The 20,250-nt window shown below is 44.7% G+C and overlaps 1 protein-coding gene across 8 annotated transcripts in view; it reads left to right on the forward strand.

Moving 5' to 3' along the window:
• Positions 1-19,274, forward strand: part of SLC24A5 (solute carrier family 24 member 5) — a 66,822-nt gene extending 47,548 nt beyond the window's left edge. For 7 of the 8 annotated variants that reach the window (XM_073653058.1, XM_073653057.1, XM_073653064.1 and 4 more), the window contains exons 7-9: positions 2,763-2,969; positions 4,703-4,804; positions 18,928-19,274. In XM_073653058.1, coding sequence (XP_073509159.1) covers positions 2,763-2,969; positions 4,703-4,804; positions 18,928-19,250 — 632 coding nt within the window. In that variant the 3' untranslated portion in view covers positions 19,251-19,274. The remainder of the gene's footprint in view (positions 1-2,762; positions 2,970-4,702; positions 4,805-18,927) is intronic. The other variant, XM_073653059.1, reaches the window with a different exon arrangement.
• The last annotated feature ends 976 nt before the right edge of the window (positions 19,275-20,250 follow it).

Consider the following 20,250-nt stretch of genomic DNA (forward strand, 5'->3'; position numbering starts at 1 on the left):
CTCCAAAATAAAATCAGACCTCAGGTCATTCCTAAACTAATAAAGACTCCAGACCAGGATTCAAAATAAATTCATACCTCAGAGCAGAACCTCTAAATAAACCAGATCTCAGATCAACCCCCCTGAATGATTTAAGCTCCCAAATTAAATAGACCCTAAACCTGAGGAAAATAAATCAGATCTCAGCTCAGATGTTGCATAATTGACTCACTGCTCCTGCCCTGTGTTCGTTCTTTTCCATTCAGTACAATGAAGCTTGAGGACCATATGGCTCTGATATGTACTGTGTATTATGAAGCTGGACCATTACATGTGTTCTGTGGAGTTACCCCTACTGATGGTATACACTGTCTAAAATTCATATGCATTATAAAAAAAATAACACTATTAAGCTTAATAACCTCTTTACTTGTACCTGCTTTATATTGCTCCGGAGTAGTAGAAGAGGTTGCATCAATTAAGATGCCAAAAGTTGGACTTTAAAAAAAATAAATAAAATTGGGAAACCGTGCTGGAGATGGAGGAACCAACTAAATGACATGACCTCCACCATCACCAATATAATCCAATATATTAGGCCTCATCCACACATGCGTTTTTGTCATACATGTGAGGTTAGTGATTTTATTATGTATTTATATAGCACCATTGATTCCATGGTGCTGTACATGCGAAGGGATTACATACCAAATACAGTTATCACTTACATTAAATTTACTACCAATGACAGACTGGTACGGAGGGAAAAGGGCCCTGCCCTTGCGGGCTTACATTCTACTGGATGATGGGGAATGAGACAGTAGGCTGGTGGGTTGCAGCAGCTCTGGTGATGGTGAGGCGGCAGCGTGGCCTTTGCAGATTGTAAGGTTTCTTGAAGAGATGGGGTTTCAGGTTCCGTCTGAAGGATCCGAATGTGGCGGATAATCGGACGTGTTGAGGCACAGAATTCCAGAAGATGTGGGATAGTTGGGAGAAGTCTTGGAGGCGATTGGCTGAGGAACGAATAAGTGTGGAGGAGAGAAGATGGTCTTGGGAGGACCGGAGAGTACGTGGGGGAATATATCGGGAGATTTGTTCACAGATGTACGGAGGAGAAAGGTTATGGATGGCTTTGTAGGTCAGTGTTAGTAATTTGAACTGGATACGCTGGGCAATTGGGAGCCAGTGAAGGGATTTGCAAAGGGGGTAGCAGAGGAGTAGCGAGGCAAGAGGTGAACTAGTCGGGCAGCAGATTTAAGGACAGACTGGAGAGGTGCAAGAGTTTTAGCAGGTAGGCGACAGAGGAGGATGTTGCAGTAGTTGAGACGGGAGATGATGAGGGCATTCACAAGCATTTTGGTAGATTGAGGAAAGGACGGAATCTAGAAATATTTTTGAGCTGGAGGTGGCGAGAGCTTGGATGTGTGGTTTGAAGGACAGCTGAGTCAAGGGTTACTCTGACGCAGCACATTTCTGGTACAGGGGAAAGCGTGGTGTCATTTATTGTGATGGATAGATCAGATGGGGAAGATACGTGAGATGGAGGAAAGATGATGAGTTCAGATTTGTCCACATTGAGTTTGAGGAAGCGAGAGGAGAAGACAGAGGGTATGGCTGATAGACACTTTAACTGACACATATTCAATAGAACTATTCACATTGTTTGTTTTTTGTTTTTTTTATTAACCAATGATCCACACAAAAAACAGACATTTTTCTATGTTGCTCTGATTTTCAGACCAAATTCACCCATTTAAATGAATTTGGTGCAAAAAAAAAAACGCACACACATGACATCCAAGTTGCATCCATGTGCTGTTCATTTTTCAATAACAAGTTGCTAGTAGAAGCTTGGGAAACATCCATCAGTCTGTTGGTTTTTTTTTCCATATGAGAAAAACTGATGCCATACACTGATGGTAAGAATGGGCGCACGGACAAAAAGCGGATGTAAAATGGATTAAATACACTGATGAAAATCTGTTCGATTTCTGCATGCAAGAAAAACAATGGCTCGTGATTGGGCCTAATCCGGGTAACTCAGGCAGAGGCTTTCTAGCGGCAGGTTGTGTTCCCTGGGTGTAGTCACTTCACTGGCCCTGTATCCCTGGGCTGTATCCCAGGGTACTTGGGTGCCTCCTCAGCCCTATGATCTTAGGTTGGCCAGGGTCAGTCAGTTTTTTGCACCAATGCATCTTAATGATTTTTGGCTACAGTACCCAGTGTGGAGGTGGCAGAAAATGAAAGTCCGGAGGATGCATGTATGTCTTTATAGATACAGTATGTGTATGCACCTTTGTCTACCACAGTTGCTAACTAATCCGATTACAGCTACTGACACTTCATCAATTTTTCATTTGTACTGGTTTTCCTTAATCTCTTTAGTAGAGGAAATCACCTATGATTGTAACACCAGTGATCCAGAATAAAAATTGTGGCGTGCTGTAGGGTGAATATATACATATATGTGACTACATACAGAAGCCATGTGTTTTCATACGAGGGAGCAAAAAAGCCTCCATCCGATGCCCTGCAGGTTTCAGGCACAGGACCTATTAGTATACATGAAAGAGAGGCATTACACATCCCCTTTTAAATGAATACTTTGGCAAAATGTATACTCCATTACTCATAGTGCGGTGTATGACATAGTAATTAAGAGAAACCAAATCCCTGTGTCCTACACGTTCCCGTTAGGCCCTCTACTAGGATGTCACCATCTATTATTGTATTATGTTCTGAGTCTTTTTGTTCTTACCATGTTTCTTTTATGATCATGTCAGATTCTCCAAGTGTTTTCACAATGCCGGAGAATGACTTCAAAAGAATTCTCTGGGTCCTCTCACTGCCCATTGTTACACTGCTCTTCTTGACCATACCTGACTGCAGAAGAAAGTCGTGGAAGAAATGCTACATTTTGACCTTTATTATGTCAGCAGTTTGGATCTCCGGAGTAACCTATATTTTGGTTTGGATGGTAACAATAGTAGGTAGGTGAATTGTAACATGAACGCTAATGTATTTGTGGTTTAGTTTTATGATGCAAATGATGATAGATGCTAAATGAGAATCCTGATCCAAATGAGGAAAGCACCAGATGCCAGCATCTCATGCCTGGGTAAGGTAGGCAAGGCTTTCTCCATTTCCTTTTGTTAGAGCAGGGTGCCACAAACCTTCATGCCAAATACCACCTCCTATTTCTACCCTCACTGATGTAAAGAAATATTTGGCTGGAAAATAAGTTTGATATGATGCACGTTCCTTAGCCTCTAAGATTACCCTAAGATAGGCTCTTTGCGGTGACTTTTTAGCTGCCATATTCAGCAATGTGACCAACTTCAGTCTGTAAACCTCTGGGTTACAACTTTTGACATGATTACGAGGGACACTTTTCTTTTACTCCTGAGCGTACAGAATGACTAAGGTGGCTGTCGAAATTCAGCATGCCTGTGGCATGGACAAGTGACAAAAATGACCTCTTTCTCCCTGTTAGAATACAAGATTGAGAAGCAGCAGAACATATTCCTTCCTGTGAGAGTAAATAGTGATTCTTATTTAAGACTATGATCATAGCAGACACACATCACAGGACACTACATTCTGTTTGAGTTTCCTGGGAAGACACATGTGGCATATCAATGGATCAGGGAAAGATTGAAACATAGAAATCTGAATTAAAACTTGTGTTTTATCCTTTCACTGCCGGTTGCTTACATCTATTCATGTTCCCTTTGGCCTTTTATGTGGACAAATATCACAATTAAAGTGATGATTTGCCAAGAGGCGCATAGCTGAAATTCTTTACGAGACCCTTGTCTTTCATTCTTAGCCCAGGGATTACTGTCACATGTCTTTACTTTAAAAAAAAAAAAGTATGATTTTTTTTAAAAAAAAAAAAAAAGGTTGTCACATGACTTGTATAGAAGACTCGCTATGGATAGAAAGAGATTATTATTCTGCTCTCAGATCAGATACTCACAAGGAAGCCTTACGTTTGTTATTCGGAAGTAATTTTTCCCCCTGGCGACTGACAAAGACAAGAAATTGTCTTCTGTTTTTAATGAGGGGGGGGGGGGGTACAGATGCCTGTAAATGACAGCCAAGAGGGAGGATGATAAAGGGCTAAGACCGTAGGCATGTTTGCATGCAGTTACTTTACTGGGAGTAAACTGAGAACACAGATTAAAGGGGTCTTCCAATACAACAATATTGATGACCTTTCCTTAGGATTGGTCCCAAGTTCATCAATATCATTGTAGTGTGAAACCTCTTTAAGGTCATTTGTCAAACAGTTTGAAAGGATGATATTTTAAAGCATTGAAAACTCATTACAGTTCTGTCTTATGAAGGCTACGTTCAAGTGAATGGAACTAAGTTGTAATATGACACACATCCGTCACTAAGAGTAGAGTATGTGCCGTACAAACTAGTGCAAAACGGGATGCAGACAATAAAGAGGCTGCAGCGCCATTGTAGCTCGGACCCTTTAAACTGCTAATCAGCTGGGTAGTGTAGAGTCACCAATCTAATATTAATGGCATTTAGGAATTTTTCCCAATACCATCAATTTTCCATAACAATTTTACAAAATGTAAACTTTTTGGGTGACCGTCTGACTGCTTTTAGGTATCACAAAGGAAGAAAATATAACATTTTGACAAAACCATATAATAGAACATTTTACCATACATATACTATTCTTTCATATCATTAATACCTGCAGGTGAGACACTGAGCATTCCAGACACCGTTATGGGCCTTACTCTACTAGCTGCCGGAACAAGTATACCAGACACGGTCGCAAGTGTGCTTGTGGCAAGAGAAGGCAAGTATGAGTGTCTTACTCTTTGCGTCTACTTAAAGGGAACCTGTCAGGTCCCCCGTACTCCCAGAACCACCAGCAGATGTGTCTGCATATGTAACACCTTGCCTTAACAGTTCCTGTATTGCATTACATGCACAAACAGATCTTTAGAAAAAGTATTTCTAAAATCCGTTCATGATTTGTAAATGAGGCCATTGACTAGTCAGTGGGGCGTTGGTGTCCACAAATTAGTTGGCCCACTTATCATGCCCACAGGTGCCATAATAACATGCTAATATAACTTACAAGCTAGCACCACACTTACCTCGCGCATGCTCACAACTTCTTTCCCTGCATTGATTTGATGAAGCAGGATGTACGTGTGACAACTTCAGGGGCGCACTGCGCATGATCGGACGTCACTTCTAATCATGTGCAATGCGCCTCTCTGAAGCCAGCATGCGTACACCCAGCTTCAGAGGAACAATGCAGGGAAAGAAGCCGCGCGCATGTGCAAGGTAAGTATAGCGCTAGCAATGACTCCGGCACTTGTAAGCCATGTCATCACGCCCACAGGGGCGTGATAACATACTAAGTGGGCCGATTAGTCTGGGGACACTAATGCCCTATCGACCAGTCAAAGCCCTCATTTACATATCATAAACGGACTTTATAAATACTTTTTCTAAAGATCTGTTTGTGTGTGTAATTTAATACAGGAACTGTTAGGCAGGTTGTTTACATATGCAGACTCAACTGCTATTGGTTCTGGGGGCATGGGGGCCTGACAGGTTACCTTTAAAGTAGCCATACGAAGATAATTGTTTTATTATAGTTGCCAGTTTTGTATCAATAAAAATGGAATTCATAATAATTGTGAGACTAGACCCTGCATGCTTTAGACGTATTCTTGCTGTCTTAATTATATATTTGTTTAAAGTGTATGTCTACTTCCGATCTCCCTTCCAATCTGACATCGGGCATGGTGAGATGCTCCTGCATGATGGGTGGGGCATTTTTCAAAGCCACCATGTGATGTTAACACATTACTTACTCTCTAAACATCTATTAATTTAAAAGGAACTTACAACTCTACTGTTCTCCTCACCTAAAGTCCAATCCTAAGTGGTGGTATACTTCAACAGGGTTTAAGCAAGTTTCCCATTTGGGTCTGTACTAGTGTTGAGCCACCCCCGTAGTGTTCGAGTTCGGGTTCGGTTCGTCGAACACCCGTGTGTTCGCCGAACTGTTCGTCGAACACCTTCGAACACCGTTAAAACCAATGGCAGGCAAACAAAAACACATAGAAACACATAGAAAACACCTTCAAAGGTGTCCAAAAGCTGACAAACTGCTCAGAAGACATAACTAACACATGGAAAAGTGACAAGTACATATAGTCATGCGAAAATAAAAGAGGTGGAGGAGTAAAAGGAGGGGGAGACACAGATATAGGCATGTCATGCCCTTCTAAAATCCAAAAAGTGAGAAGCCGACACGGCCAGTCCGCTCCTGCCCGTGCCACCTCCGTGTCGCCGGGTTTGTGCCAGAGCCGCGGTGAACCCTGACGGCCAGCCCCCCTCTCCCAATACTGGTGCCTGTCCGCTGGTGGGTCGAGCGAGCCCCCCTGTGGTGGAGGCAGCTCTAAGCTTTTTAATTTAAATTGTCTCTCTAATTTGAATGAATACACTTTAAATCCATTTACAAGGATCTATTGGAGGGCAAGTCTCATGCCAGCAGCCGCGGTAATTCCAGCTCCAGTAGCGTCCACTAAAGCTGCTGCAGTTAAAAAGCTTTTATAAGGATCGAGCTCGGCTGTCCACCGCAAGGCATCCTACTGCCAGTCCCAGCCCCTATGCCTTGGGGTGCCTCCTGATGCTCTTCACTGAGTATCCCGTGGTCCCGAAGCATTTCCTTTGAAAAAATGAAGTGTCCAAACTACAGGTGGTGTAGCTTGCTTAACAGCCGGGATAATCCGCTGACTAGCAGACCCTGCTACTAGGCACAAAGTATTTCCTGGGCTAGATGCAGTTAAAAATTTGTAATTAGATACTCTCGTTGGATGCTGAGAAAGCATTCCATAGAGTCTCCTGGCACGCCATATATGATTCTCTTAAAAAGCTTGGGGTAGGGGTCTAGGGGACCCTTTTATAGCCAAAATCACGGCCCTGTATCGCAATACGTCACCTAGGCTGAAGATAAATGGAATTGTAGCACCCTGAGGGCTCGGTTGCTACAGAGGTATTGCACCTCACCCAGAGGTGTGATATCTCACTCTCAGGTAAGGATGTAGTGTGGATCAGGACCCGACACCTGCATGCATTACACCACATTGCCGAGGGGCAGGGCGACCAATATGCCCCTGAGATGGGCACGACAGTCCCTGTCCCTGGCTGGAGTTGGGGGAGGGAACACTGAGGAAGGGGAACCCTGTAGTGCAGGAGCAGGGAGGAAGCAGTTCCTGGGTGCATTGAGAAGGGAGTATAAAAGGTGGGCACCATCTTAGTTCAGTGCAGAGAAGTCTGAGCAGAAGTGGCAGGGAGCAGGGGCTCTGCATGAGCTCTGCTCCGGAGGCGGGCCTAGTAACAGAGGCCCAGGCCTGGAAGAGGGAGAAGGAAGGAAGAGGAGCGGAGAAGGCTCCAGGAACGAAGGGATCTCAGGGGTGCGGACGGGCGAGTCGCCACCGCACGCCAGAATCCACCTGCGTGGAGGGGTCAGGCCAAAGGGGGAGACCGGTCCCCGAAACTAGTGGAGGCAGGAAACGACCCTCAGCTAGAAACAGGAGGCTGTGACATTTTATGTGGCGCAGCCCCTCGCTACACCCGCTAGGAAGGCACCACATAGGGTCAGGGAAACTGGCGCCAAGTTTACCAAGAGGAGGCCCGAGGCAGCCGGACAGAAGGGTTGGTAAGAAAGGCCAGACAAAGGACACACAAAGGGGGTCCTGTGAAGCGCTCCAAAGTTATCTGGGAGTTGTCTGAGCCCCTCACCTGGTGAGCACAGTACGACGTGGGCAGCCGTTACCTGCAGACGTGGTCTGGATAATAAGAACTGTGAGTAAAGGCCCTGGACTGCATCACTGACTCCGTGTCATTACTGCTGCTGCCCTGCACCATCACCCCCATCCTCCGCATACACTGCCCTGAGGCTATACTCCTCCCGTGGGGAGTTATGCTACGCTCTGCTGCACCCACAACACCAACCTCAGCGGTCTGCCCTGGAGCGGCGGTTCACTCTGACCACAATCCACGGGTGGCGTAGTCGGACATTTAAACATCAAAACCACATAAATAGTTCCGCCACTGGTTTGACCGCCCTGAGCCACGGAACCGGGTTGCCGCCACGGAGACTACAACCACCAGCATCCACCAAAAAGGGTCCGGCTCCAGGTGTCCCAAGGCCCAGGGGGCGCGTCAGAACATTTTCAACACCTTTCACAATCACCAATGGGACAAGGCAGGGATGTTCTCTGTCCCCTCTCTTATACATCCTAGTGACGGAGCACCTGCTCTCATCAATTCGCCATAACCCCAATATTAGGTGGATTGAGGTGGGAGGCACCGAGTACAAGTGCTCTCTATTTGCTGATGATGTCCTAGTATATATCACTCAATCACATATATCCATCCATGCTGTTATGGCTGAAATAGATCACTTTGTTACATGGTCAAATTTTAAAATCAATGCAGCGAAGTCTGAGGCCCTCGATGTCTCCCTCCCCAAATCCATATAGGATTCCATCCAGTCCAACTTTCCCTTTGCCTGGCCCTCACAGGGTATCAAATACTTAGGAATTCCTATTCATAGAGACCTCTCCCATCTATGTTATCTTAATTTTGGGCCCTTTATTGAACAACTCCATACAGACCACGGTTGGCAAGTTAGAACTGTAAGATTCACTACGTGAACCACTGGTGTTTTGTGGAAAAGCACATGTACACTGTGTTCCAAATTATTATGCAAAAAGTGTTTAGGAGTGATAAGGGAAGAATTTGTTTGTTTGTCAGTTAAACTCATTGATGGTGATGTGTGTCAGGGCTCTTTATATCACTGTAAGCAATTGCAGACACCAGTGCTAATTAGTTTGGCAGGTGTGTCCAATGAAAGGCAAGACTACTTAAGAAGGCTCTCTCACATTATTCAGCAGCCTACATTTTCTGCCAAAATGGGAAAGAAAAAGGATGTGTCGGCTGCTGAGAAGCAACAAATTGTGGAGTGTTTAGGTCAAGGCATGACTACAATCAACATTGTGCGATGATCAGGATGAAGTGTCTTGGCAATCAAGAAGTATGTAGCTGATTCACAGTACACACGTGTGCGTGCTGATAAGGGCAAATTGAGGACTCTTTCCTACAGGCAATTACGTCAGGTTGAAAGAGCAGCGGCAAAAAAGCCTTGTCATAGCAGCAGACAAATTTTTGAAGCTGCTTGTGCCTCCAACGTCCCCCGAACAACAAGATGCAGGGTCCTTCAGAGGTTTGCAGCTGTGCATACGCCATCCTGTCGACCTCCTCTATCCACTTCACACAAGCAGAAACGGCTCCAGTGGGCCAAACATTACATGAAGACTGATTTCAAAACGGATGAGTGCCGTGCAGCGCTCGATGGTCCAGATGGATGGAGTGGAGGATGGCTGGTTGATGCACACCCCACGCAAACACGGCTACAGCGCCAACAAGGAGGAGGTGGAGTAATGTTTTGGGCTGGAATCATGGGGAGAGAGATTGTCGGCCCCTTTAGGATCCCTGAAGGCGCTAAAGATGAACTCCATAATGTATGTGGATTTTCTCAAACAGCACTTCCTGCCATGGTTCAAGAAGAAGAACCGTGTATTTCACAGCAAGATCATTTTTCTGCATGATAATGCACCATCTCATGCTGCACATAAAACATCTGCATCTCTGGCTGATATGGGCATAAAAGGGGACAAACTTATGGTGTGACCCCCATGCTCCCCTGACCTCTACCCCATTCAGAACCTTTGGAGCATCATTAAAAGGAGTGTCTATGATGGCGGGAGGCAGTTCACATCTAAGCAACAGCTCTGGGAGGGTATTCTGTCCTCATGCAAAACAATTGAAGCAGAAACCATCCAAAACCTGACAAATTCAATGGACGAGAGAGTTCAGAAGCTCCTTTCGAACAAGGGGTCCTATGTGAAAATGTAACATCACCTAGAATGAAGTTTTGAGTTGAAAACTGTTTGATTTCAGTTTCTAACAACCTGCTAATGCTTATAATTTCAAAAATGACCATTTTTTTGGTCTTTATTAAAATGAAAAGGTTGATCGAAAAGTTTGGGGGATCTAAGAGTGTGGCAACCCAGTAGTCATGATTACTTCGAATTCTGACAATATGAGGGTCATGCTGCAGGTAGTGCAGCAAGAAGGCACTTATGTGTCTTGCGCATCTCGGAGCCCCAAAATTATTTTCCGGGCTAGATGCAGCTAAAAATTATTTTTAATTTTAAATCTGGTGGAGCTTATTATAGATGGCCTAATAGGATCAGTGCTGCACACTGCTACAAAGCCCAAATTATTTTCCAGTCAAGATACAGATAAACATGATTAGTAATTTGAAAGCTTAAAACGGTTGGTAGGGTGATTTTAAACAATCATCAAGCTTTTACTCTCCCCAGGATGACACAGGGGTAGAAAAGTCGTTTCGGATCCATGATTTGTTCATCTTTATGAACGTGAGTCTGTCTACATTATCAGTGGAGAGCCGCGTGCGCTTATCTGTCAGCACACCACCAGCAGCGCTGAACACACGTTCAGACAGAACGCTGGCTGCGGGGCATGACAAGATCTCCAAGGCGTAAGTGGCTAGCTCCGGCCATTTATCCAGATTGGAAGCCCAAAAAGAGCAAGGGTCCAGTGACACAGTCGTGGCTTCAATGTTTACTTGGAGATACTCCTGTACCATCGTCTCTAGGCGTTGACTATGTGTCAGACTTCTTGTCTCCTGTGGCCTTGCAAAGGATGGGCTAAAAAAGTGGTGAAATGATTCCGCAAAATTGATGTTACCACCAGATACTGTGGTTCTGTTACGGTTTGAGTGCTGAACACTTGACGGTCCCACGGTTGGCAAGTTGGAACTGTGAGATTCACTACGTGCACCACTGGTATTTTGTGGAAAAGCATATGTAAGATTCTGCAACAGTCTCTGCTGATACTCCTGCATGCGTGCATCCCTTTCTATGGCAGGAATAATTTCTGCAAATTTACTTTTGTACCGGGGATCTAACAGTGTGGCAACCCAGTAGTCAGGATTATTTCTAATTCTCACAATTCGAGGGTCATGTTGCAGGTAGTGCAGCAAGAAGGCACTCATGTGTGTTGCGCATCCAGGAGCACCAAGTCCCTGTTGTGTTGGTGGCGAGGTAACAATCATGCTTCCTTCCTCTGTCCTCTCCCCCCAACCTCGCACAACAGAAATGTGATCAAGGTCTCCCTCATCTGATGAGTCTTCCATCAGTTCGTCCTCCACTTCTTCCTGGGCTCCTGCACCTTCCTCACTAGTTTGGCTGCTACCATGCGCCCTGGTAAAACCATCTCCCCCACCCTCACATGCCTGCCGCCTTGGTGCTGCCGACCGTCTGGACCTTGCAGATGTTAGCCCTTCCGCATACAACTCCTCCTCCTCTACTTCCTCCACCTCCTCTTGTGCCACCACCTGACTCCGAATTCTGTTTAACATGTGCTCCAGCATGTAAATCACCGGAATAGTCATGCTGATAATGGCATCGTCAGCACTAAACATCTTCGTCGCCATTTCAAAACTGTGCAGAAGGGTGCATAGGTCCCTGATCTGAGACCACTCCTCCAGCGTGATTTGCCCCACCTCTGAATCTCGTTGGCCCAGGCTATACGTCAGAACGTATTGCACCAGGGCTTGTCGGTGCTGCCACAGTCGCTGCAACATGTGCAGAGTTGAATTCCACCGGGTAGGCACGTCGCATTTTAGCCGGTGAAGTGGCAGGCCCAACGACTTCTGTAGAGATGTAAGTCGCTGAGCTGCGGGATGCGAACGGCGGAAGTGAGCACACAGCGACCGTGCCCTCTGCAGAAGGCCATCTAGTCTGGGATAGTGGGCTAAAAATTGCTGGACAACCAGGTTCAACACGTGAGCCATACAAGGCACGTGTGTGACATTGCCCCGGCGAAGGGCCGCACCCAGGTTTGCAGCATTGTCGCACACGGCCTTCCCTGGTTTCAGGTCCAGTGGAGACAACCATTCATGAAATTGGTTCTCCAGAGCTGACCACAACTCCTCAGCTGTGTGACTCACATTTCCCAGACATTTCAATGTAAAAACCGCCTGATGACGTTGAGCCCTACTGCCAGCATAGTAAGGAGGTGTGCAGGATCCCTTCTGCGCAGTTAGAAAGCTTGTGGCATGACCAGACAGGCTTTGGGTGCAGGTGGAAGACCGAGAGGAGGTTGAGGAGGCAGAAGCAGTGGAGGAACTTTGACATAAAGAGGATTGACGCACAACTCGTGGGGACGGCAAGACTTGGACAGCAGCCCCTTGTCCTGCTGTCACCATAGTTACCCAGTGCCCAGTCAGCGACATGTAACGCCCCTGTCCATGCCTACTCGTCCAAGTGTCTGTGGTGAAATGCACCCTGTCACACACAGAGTTTCTCAAAGAAGCGGTGATGTTGTGTGCGACATGCTGGTGGAGCGCAGGCACACCTTTCTTTGAGAAGTAGTGCCGACTGGGCATCTGGTACTGGGGCACTGCGACGGACATAAGGTCTCGAAAATCCTCTGTGTCCACCAGGCGGAAAGGCAGCATTTCTGTAGCCAAGAGCTTGCAGATGGTGAAATTCAACCTCTTAGCTTTCTCATGGCTAGGAGGAAATGGTCTTTTACTTGTCCACATCTGAGGGACCGAGGGCTGGCTATTGTGCTTAGACGGGGTTGATAAGGGTGTTGCCTTGATCCAAAGGTGGTGCTATCGATGTCGGACAGCGCTCAACACCAGCTGGTTTTACCACCTCCAATGAAAATGATGACCTGCCAATCACGCTGGCTGTTGCGGGTAAAGAGGTGGCAGGTCTGCGCCCCAAAACAGGTGTGACTGCTGTCCCCCCAGTCACAGAGGATGAAGAGGCCGCGGATGCACAAGATATGGCAGACGGTGGTTGGCCCGGCCGGCTAGGCCGCATTGTAGCACACTGAGCTTCCCACTGCAACTTATGCTTCATGTCCATGTGCCGGTTCATGCATGAAGTACTCAAACTATGTATTTTTTGGCCTCTACTTAGCTTTTGCTGACAAATGTTACAGATAACACGAGTTGGGTCATCTTTATCGATCTGAAAAAATGCCCAGGCTATGCAAGGCTTAGCACCCATGCGACCTGAAGAGCCACCACGACTTGTGGTGAGAGGCAGAGTTGTGTTTGAGGATGCAGTTGTTGACGTGCTTCCAGTACTACGTCTCTGTCCAGGAAGGCGCAACCTGACCTCGTCGTCACTAGCATCTTCCTCCACCTCCTCTGCTGACCTCATCTCTTGGCTGACTGTGGGTTGACAGTAAGTGGGATCTCCAACCTCATCATCATCACCCTGTGTGTTATCACACCCGTCGTCCTCAGAGCCAACCTGTTCCTGCCCTGACAAAAAACTAAAGTTGTCGCTCCAATCAGGTATTTGAGTCTTATCATCGTCTTCCTCATTGTCTCCACCAACAGGAGTTACAGTTTGGGAATGAGGGTCTACATTATGGTCAGAACCTTCTGCGTCTGGTCCTGGATCCGACTCATAAAGATTCTGGGCATCAGTGCAGATCATTTCCTCGTCTGGATTCACAGAAGCGCTGGAGTCGACCTCTGATTCCCAGGCTATAGTATGAGTAAACAGCTCTGCAGACTCAACCATCTGTTCTACCTCATACTCAGACGGGCAGCTGGAGATTTGGGAGCTGTGAGGAAGCAAGTGCGATTTGGGTGACACCTTTGAGGACTGGAGTATTTGTGATGTTGAAGTTGATGTGGAGGAGAGCCCACTTAAAGGAGCACTTGATATCCGTTGAAGCACCTGCTGTTTTTGTGCCTCATCTGGAATTTGTAGCGATTGGCGTGGCCGTAAGAAAGGGATCTTATCACATTGTCCGCTAAAAGAAGTAGACATTTTAGTTTGGCTGGAAGATGGTCTTTCTTCTGCAGATGTTACTGTTGCTTTAACACCTACCCCACGGACACAACCTTTTTTCCCCTTCCCAACACGCCTATTCCCCTTTCCACCAGCAGCAGGCCTTTTTCCACTCATTTTGGTGGTTAACTAATTCACAACTGTGGAGTTGTTTGCACAAAAAAACAATGGATGGTAACCGAGCAGAGCTGAGTGGCCAAACTGTGGTATTAGGCCAAAACTATTGGCTGGGTTAGATGCAGAAAAAAATATATTCAGTTTGCAACCTGATGGAGGTCAGTATAGATGGACTAATAGAGAAAGTCCGACACACTGCTACAAGGCCAAATATTTTTTTAGAGGTAGATGCAGAAAAAAATTATATTCAGTTTGCAACCTGATGGAGGTCAGTATAGATGGACTAATACAACAAGTCCCACACACAGCTAGAAGCCCAAATATTTTTTCAGAGGTACTGTAGATGCAGATAAAAATTAGTTTTAATTTGCAACCTGATGGAGGTCAGTATAGATGGACTAATAGAATGATGCTATGCCCAAAAGATTTTACTTCACTAGGTGCAGTAAAAAAAATTGGTATTCTATACACAGGTGATATATCTTGCAGCACAGATAGGCTACTCCACTGACTAACACACTCTGCAATAGGCCAAAAAGGATTAGCTTTGCTAGATTCAGCCAAATGCTGTGAAAAAAACTTGCACAGCACTGGCACAGACCTGCCTGGCAAAAACTGATAGGAACTGATGTAACCTAGTCCTGAAAAGGACTCCAATTACAATTAGTCTTTACTCCCACAACCTATCTATTTAAGAGCACAGACCTCCCTGATAAAAGTCGTAGGAAATGCTGTAACCTAGTCCTTAAAAGGACTGCAATCACAACTATTCCCTACTCCCAAGCTATCTGTAGATTTGTGCGAAAATTGGCTTGAAATTAACAAGGTATAGCGCACGCAGCTGCAGCAGTGAGAAAATGGTGGCGACGGGGAAAATGGCTTGGTCTTATAGGGCAAGGACATGTGACATACACTGCCAATGACACATGCCCTTGCTTGTGTGAAAAAAAGCACTTCGCTCCGTGTGTGCGCTGCTGATAGGCTGACAGATTGCACCTTCCCACTGCAAATGCGGGAAAGAGAAAAAAAAATGGAGATCTTCATTGTTCCTGCAGAGATCCATCCCCTGCCCCTCCCCCCACCCCGCTGTACACTCAAACTGCGTATTAACATTAATTTTCATCATTACTGAGAAAAAATCCAGTTATGATTTTGGTGCACGAACAGTTATCGAACATAACCTCGAACAGCCGAATTTTTATCAAATTGTTCGTGTTCGCCGAACGGCTCGAACACCGCCCAAAACAGCTCGAATTTGAGATTGGCGAACAATTTTTACAGGATGAAAGTTTTTACAGGATTTTTACAGGATGAAAATGGAGAAATGGTAAGAGAGGATGTTGAGAAGGCCGAACTTTTTAATTCCTATTTTGCATCTGTTTTCTCTCAGAAAGAAAATGTAACATCAACTGATCTTCACTGTCCTTTTAAAGGAATAGAGGAATCCAAGTTATCTGTAAACAGAAAGATTGTGAGGGAATATTTAGCTAACATAAATGAGTTCAAGTCTCTAGGTCCAGATGAATTACACCCCAGAGTACTGAAGGAGATCGCAGAAGAAATTTTAGAACCACTCTCCATAATCTTTGAAAATTCTTGGAGAACAGGAGAAGTCCCAGAAGACTGGAGAAGAGCAAATGTTGTTCCTATCTTCAAAAAGGGGAAGAAGGTGGACCCGGGGAACTATAGGCCAGTGAGTCTGACTTCTATACCAGGAAAGATCTTTGAACAAATTATTAAACAACATGTATGTAAGTACATGGATAAGAATGAAGTGATTAACCAGAGTCAGCATGGGTTTGTAACTAACAAGTCATGTCAGACTAACTTAATTTCCTTCTATGACAGAATCACTGACTGGGTGGATCAGGGAAATGCTGTAGATATAGTATATCTTGACTTCAGCAAAGCATTTGACAAAGTATCTCACACCATCCTTATTGAAAAAATGACCAAGTATGCAATGGACCAGGCAACTGTTAGGTGGATTCATAACTGGCTTAGTGATCGGACTCAAAGGGTGGTTGTAAATGGCTTCACATCCAGCTGGATGAATGTCTCAAGTGGAGTACCACAGGGCTCCGTCCTGGGACCTGTATTGTTCAACATCTTTATCAATGATTTAGATGAAGGAATTGAGGGTAAACTGATTAAATTTGCTGATGACACAAAGCTAGGAGGGATAGCTAATACTAGAGAAGAGAAAGAGAGGATTCAAAAAGACCTAAATAAACTGGAGCAGTGGGCAGCAACCAACAGAATGGTTTTTAACAGAGAAAAATGCAAAGTACTACATCTGGGCAATAAAAATGAAAAAAGCATATACAGAATGGGAGGAATAGAGCTAAGCAACAGTACATGTGAAAAAGACTTAGGTATACTAATAGATCATAGACTGAACATGAGTCAACAGTGTGATGCAGCAGCAAAAAAGGCAAATACAATTCTGGGATGTATTAACAGAAGCATACAGTCTAGATCACGTGAAGTCATTATCGGTCTTTACTCCTCTTTGGTCAGACCTCATCTGGAATACTGTGTACAGTTTTGGGCACCACATTTTAAAAAAGACATAGACAAACTGGAGCAAGTTCAGAGAAGAGCGACCAGAATGGTAACTGGTCTGCAAACCATGTCCTATGAGGAACGGTTGCAGGATTTGGGAATGTTTAGCTTGCAAAAAAGAAGACTGAGAGGAGACTTAATAGCTGTCTACAAATATGTCAAGGGCTGTCACATTGTAGAAGGATCATCTTTATTCTCATTTGCACAAGGAAAGACTAGAAGCAATGGGATGAAACTAAATGGGAGGAGACACAGATTAGATATTAGAAAAAACTTTTTGACAGGGTGATTAATGAGTGGAACAGGCTGCCACGAGAGGTGGTGAGTTCTCCTTCAATGGACGTCTTCAAACAGAGGCTGGACAGACATCTGTCTGAGATGATCTAGTGAATCCTGCTTTGAGCAGGGGGTTGGACCAGATGACCCAGGAGGTCCCTTCCAACTCTACCATTCTATGATTCTATGAGTTCGAGTAGAACAACGCTCATCTCTAGTCTGTACCAGGGGCAGACACAGACAGTGCAAAAAACAGTATATGGGCCCTTGGAAGTCCACTAATCTGTCTTACAGATACTGCTTGCTGCTCATGAGGTGGACGTGGGCTCCCTTTCCTCTTGGGTCTCTGCAGCTGCACAGGTTGCACCAATGATATGTCCATCCCTGTCTGAAGGAAACTGTTCAGTGTTGCATAACTATTGGTCATATGATCTTGGAGTCTTCACATCTATGTCTGCAAAAACGCAAGAAATCCGGCATAAAACTGAATTTAAAATGGAACTGTTGTTTCAGGTAACAGAATAAGCCCATGTGTGAGTAAAAACAGTGAAAGAAATTATTATGGCCAGTGTTTTTGATGACATTGGAGTAAGATGCGCTTAATATATTAGGAAGAAAATGCCTTTTAATAAATTAGGTACATCTCTTGCTTGTGTGCGCCAGAAAATATAATTTGCGCTACTTTCCAGCATAAATTATATTAAATGTATAGCACTGCAAAAGGGCCCCATAAAATTAACATAATGCACAGCAATGTCAAAATTATATTGCTGTGCACATGATCTGTCTCAGGTTTCTTCTTTTAACTGCTTCAGGGTTCAGAAACCCTGGAGTGGTTAAAGTGACATGCTTGTTCTTCAGCCTTTTTCTTCTCAGAAGCCACCCACTTTCTATACTTAAAAAGTCCTCCCATGAACATTTGTTTACATTAATTAAGTGTATATGTGCATGTAATGTAGTGTGAGTGTATCAATAACGTCACCTACCGCCGCTCTCTCCAGCATCCAGCGCTGTTCTGCTCTGCTTCTCACTGATGCCACCGCTCTCCAGACTCTCCGGGCCATGCTATGACCTGGAAGTGGCCCTAGAGACCGTCAGAACAAAGCTCCATAGGCTTACATTGTAAAAGAGACTTCTGCCTCACGCAGAGTGAGCCAGCTGGTCTGAATTGCTTTGATGTCACTGAGAGGAGGGGCGGAACGGTACTGGATTCCGGAGAAAGTGGTCGTAGGTGAGTATATTAACAAACTCGCACTATTTACCATACAGATATACACAAATTTAGTGAAAACAAATATTCCTGGGAGTGTTTCTTTAATAGCATAGAGGTAAAGCAGCCTCAGGAAAACGACCGCAGTATTTTCTTGAAGCAGCTTTGCTTGGGAAAACTCAGCGGTTGCGCCAGTGTCTAATTTATGCTGTGCACATACCCTAAGAGGCCTCAGACTGAAATCTCTCAAGGTTATTATTTGCTGGTTCAATGTCTGCAGTGTTGCTCTAGTGGTTTGCATTCTGAATTATTGTATGCTCTGAGGTGCAGACTTTACATTAATCAATATATGAAAAGCTACCTCAAGCGTAGCTATCGAGGGGTAATCTGACTCCGCTTATTTCCCCATGAATAATGAATAGGACAGGTGGCGATATATGCCGCTTGTGGCACATGTGAGCCAGCAGCTATTTGTAGTTGAGTCATGACATCATCGCCTTCTCCCGACGCAGAAGTGGGTGAAGGTGGAGTACCCTTTTAAGTCTGTCTCTAACAACAAGCTTGTTGGCTATTTAAAAAGACAACCAGCAGAATTGTGAAAACTGCAGTAGGCTGTGCTCTGTGGACTCGTGCTAATTGAAGATCAATTCAGCTTTATAAAAAAACACACTGCAATTTGGCTAATGCTATCGAAGAACACATAGGACTATCTCCATGAGGGAAGCTCGCTCTCTGCCTCTGTACTGAGTTGTTTTTTTGTGGCCTAACAGGTCAATTTGAAATATTATAGTTACGTGTCTCCCCTTGTTTTTACAGGAAAGGGTGACATGGCCATGTCGAACATTGTGGGATCAAATGTATTTGACATGCTTTGTTTGGGAGTTCCCTGGTTTATTAAGACTGTTTTCATAGACCGGTCATCGCCAGTGGAAGTGAACAGCACTGGAATAACTTATACTACAATCTCTCTATTGTTCTCAATCATTTTTGTATTTGTGGCAATACATGTAAATGGATGGAAGCTCGATAAGAAGTTAGGTGTCATCTGTCTAATCATGTACCTTGTTTTTGCAACATTGTCCATTCTGTATGAATTGGGAATTATAGGCAGTATGCCTGTACGTTCCTGTGGAGACTAATAAATGTGACGTTTGATCACCTAATTACTTTTCATTACTGATTTGCTCATTTCAGGGGAAAAACTTATCAACTTCAGTGGGAACTTGTTGGATTATTTTTACACATAGAAGTAGGGATGGCTGTACAAATGCTTCCCAGTTTGGATTGGGCTACACGGCGACATGTTTCGTGTGACACTGAAAAAGCAGTGATACACTGGATGTAATGAGTTCCTTTGGTGTTGCGTTGTGACTGCAACAGAGTTGCAAATGTTTCCAAATGTGTTGAATTTTTTGTCTTTGGTCACATGTCACACATGACCCGCTTGCCATAGACTTCAATGCAAGTTGCATGTGATTTGTCTGTAACTCGGCTGTTTTATTTACATCCAAATCAGGGCTGTAAAATGGCTGGAAGTCACCGACAAGTTGCACATATGGTTTTGGTCAGTTAACTCCCTTAGACTTGTTTCCATGTAGTCCCAGCCTAAAAATACCTTTTTTTGTAGAGATCAGATGTGCCAGTTATAAGAAATCTAAGGTAGAAATCATATGTAAATAAGGCTGGAAGTGCACTGGGGGTGTGTATGCACTTAGATGAAATGGTCCATGTATTATGACACACCAGAAATGCACTGTCAATCTGATTGGCATTTGGCTTCTACACTAGATGGCATGACTGGCAGAGCGGATCTCTACTAAAAAGTCTACTAATAAAAAATTATACCAAGCACCTATGCAGCCACAACCATTAATTCCATATCTAAAAATGTGCTGACAGGCTGACATCACACAAGGGCAGTGGTGCGCTGCTATTGGACCCTTGAGTTGGGGGAACCCGATGCCATACGGCCCCGCTCCCTGGCTGGCATTTACCCATATGAAAACGTTCATAGAATTTAAAAAAACAACATATCAGCAGATTTCATTATACCAAGGAGCTGTGTACACTAACTGTAAACTAGTGTATCCAGTCTGCCCCTGCACTTTGTGATTTAATATGAGGCTTGTCATTTCTCCG

This window comes from Phyllobates terribilis, unplaced genomic scaffold, assembly GCF_046119375.1.
Source record: "Phyllobates terribilis strain yellow unplaced genomic scaffold, ASM4611937v1 Scaffold_11__3_contigs__length_659146591, whole genome shotgun sequence".
NCBI lineage: Eukaryota > Metazoa > Chordata > Amphibia > Anura > Dendrobatidae > Phyllobates > Phyllobates terribilis.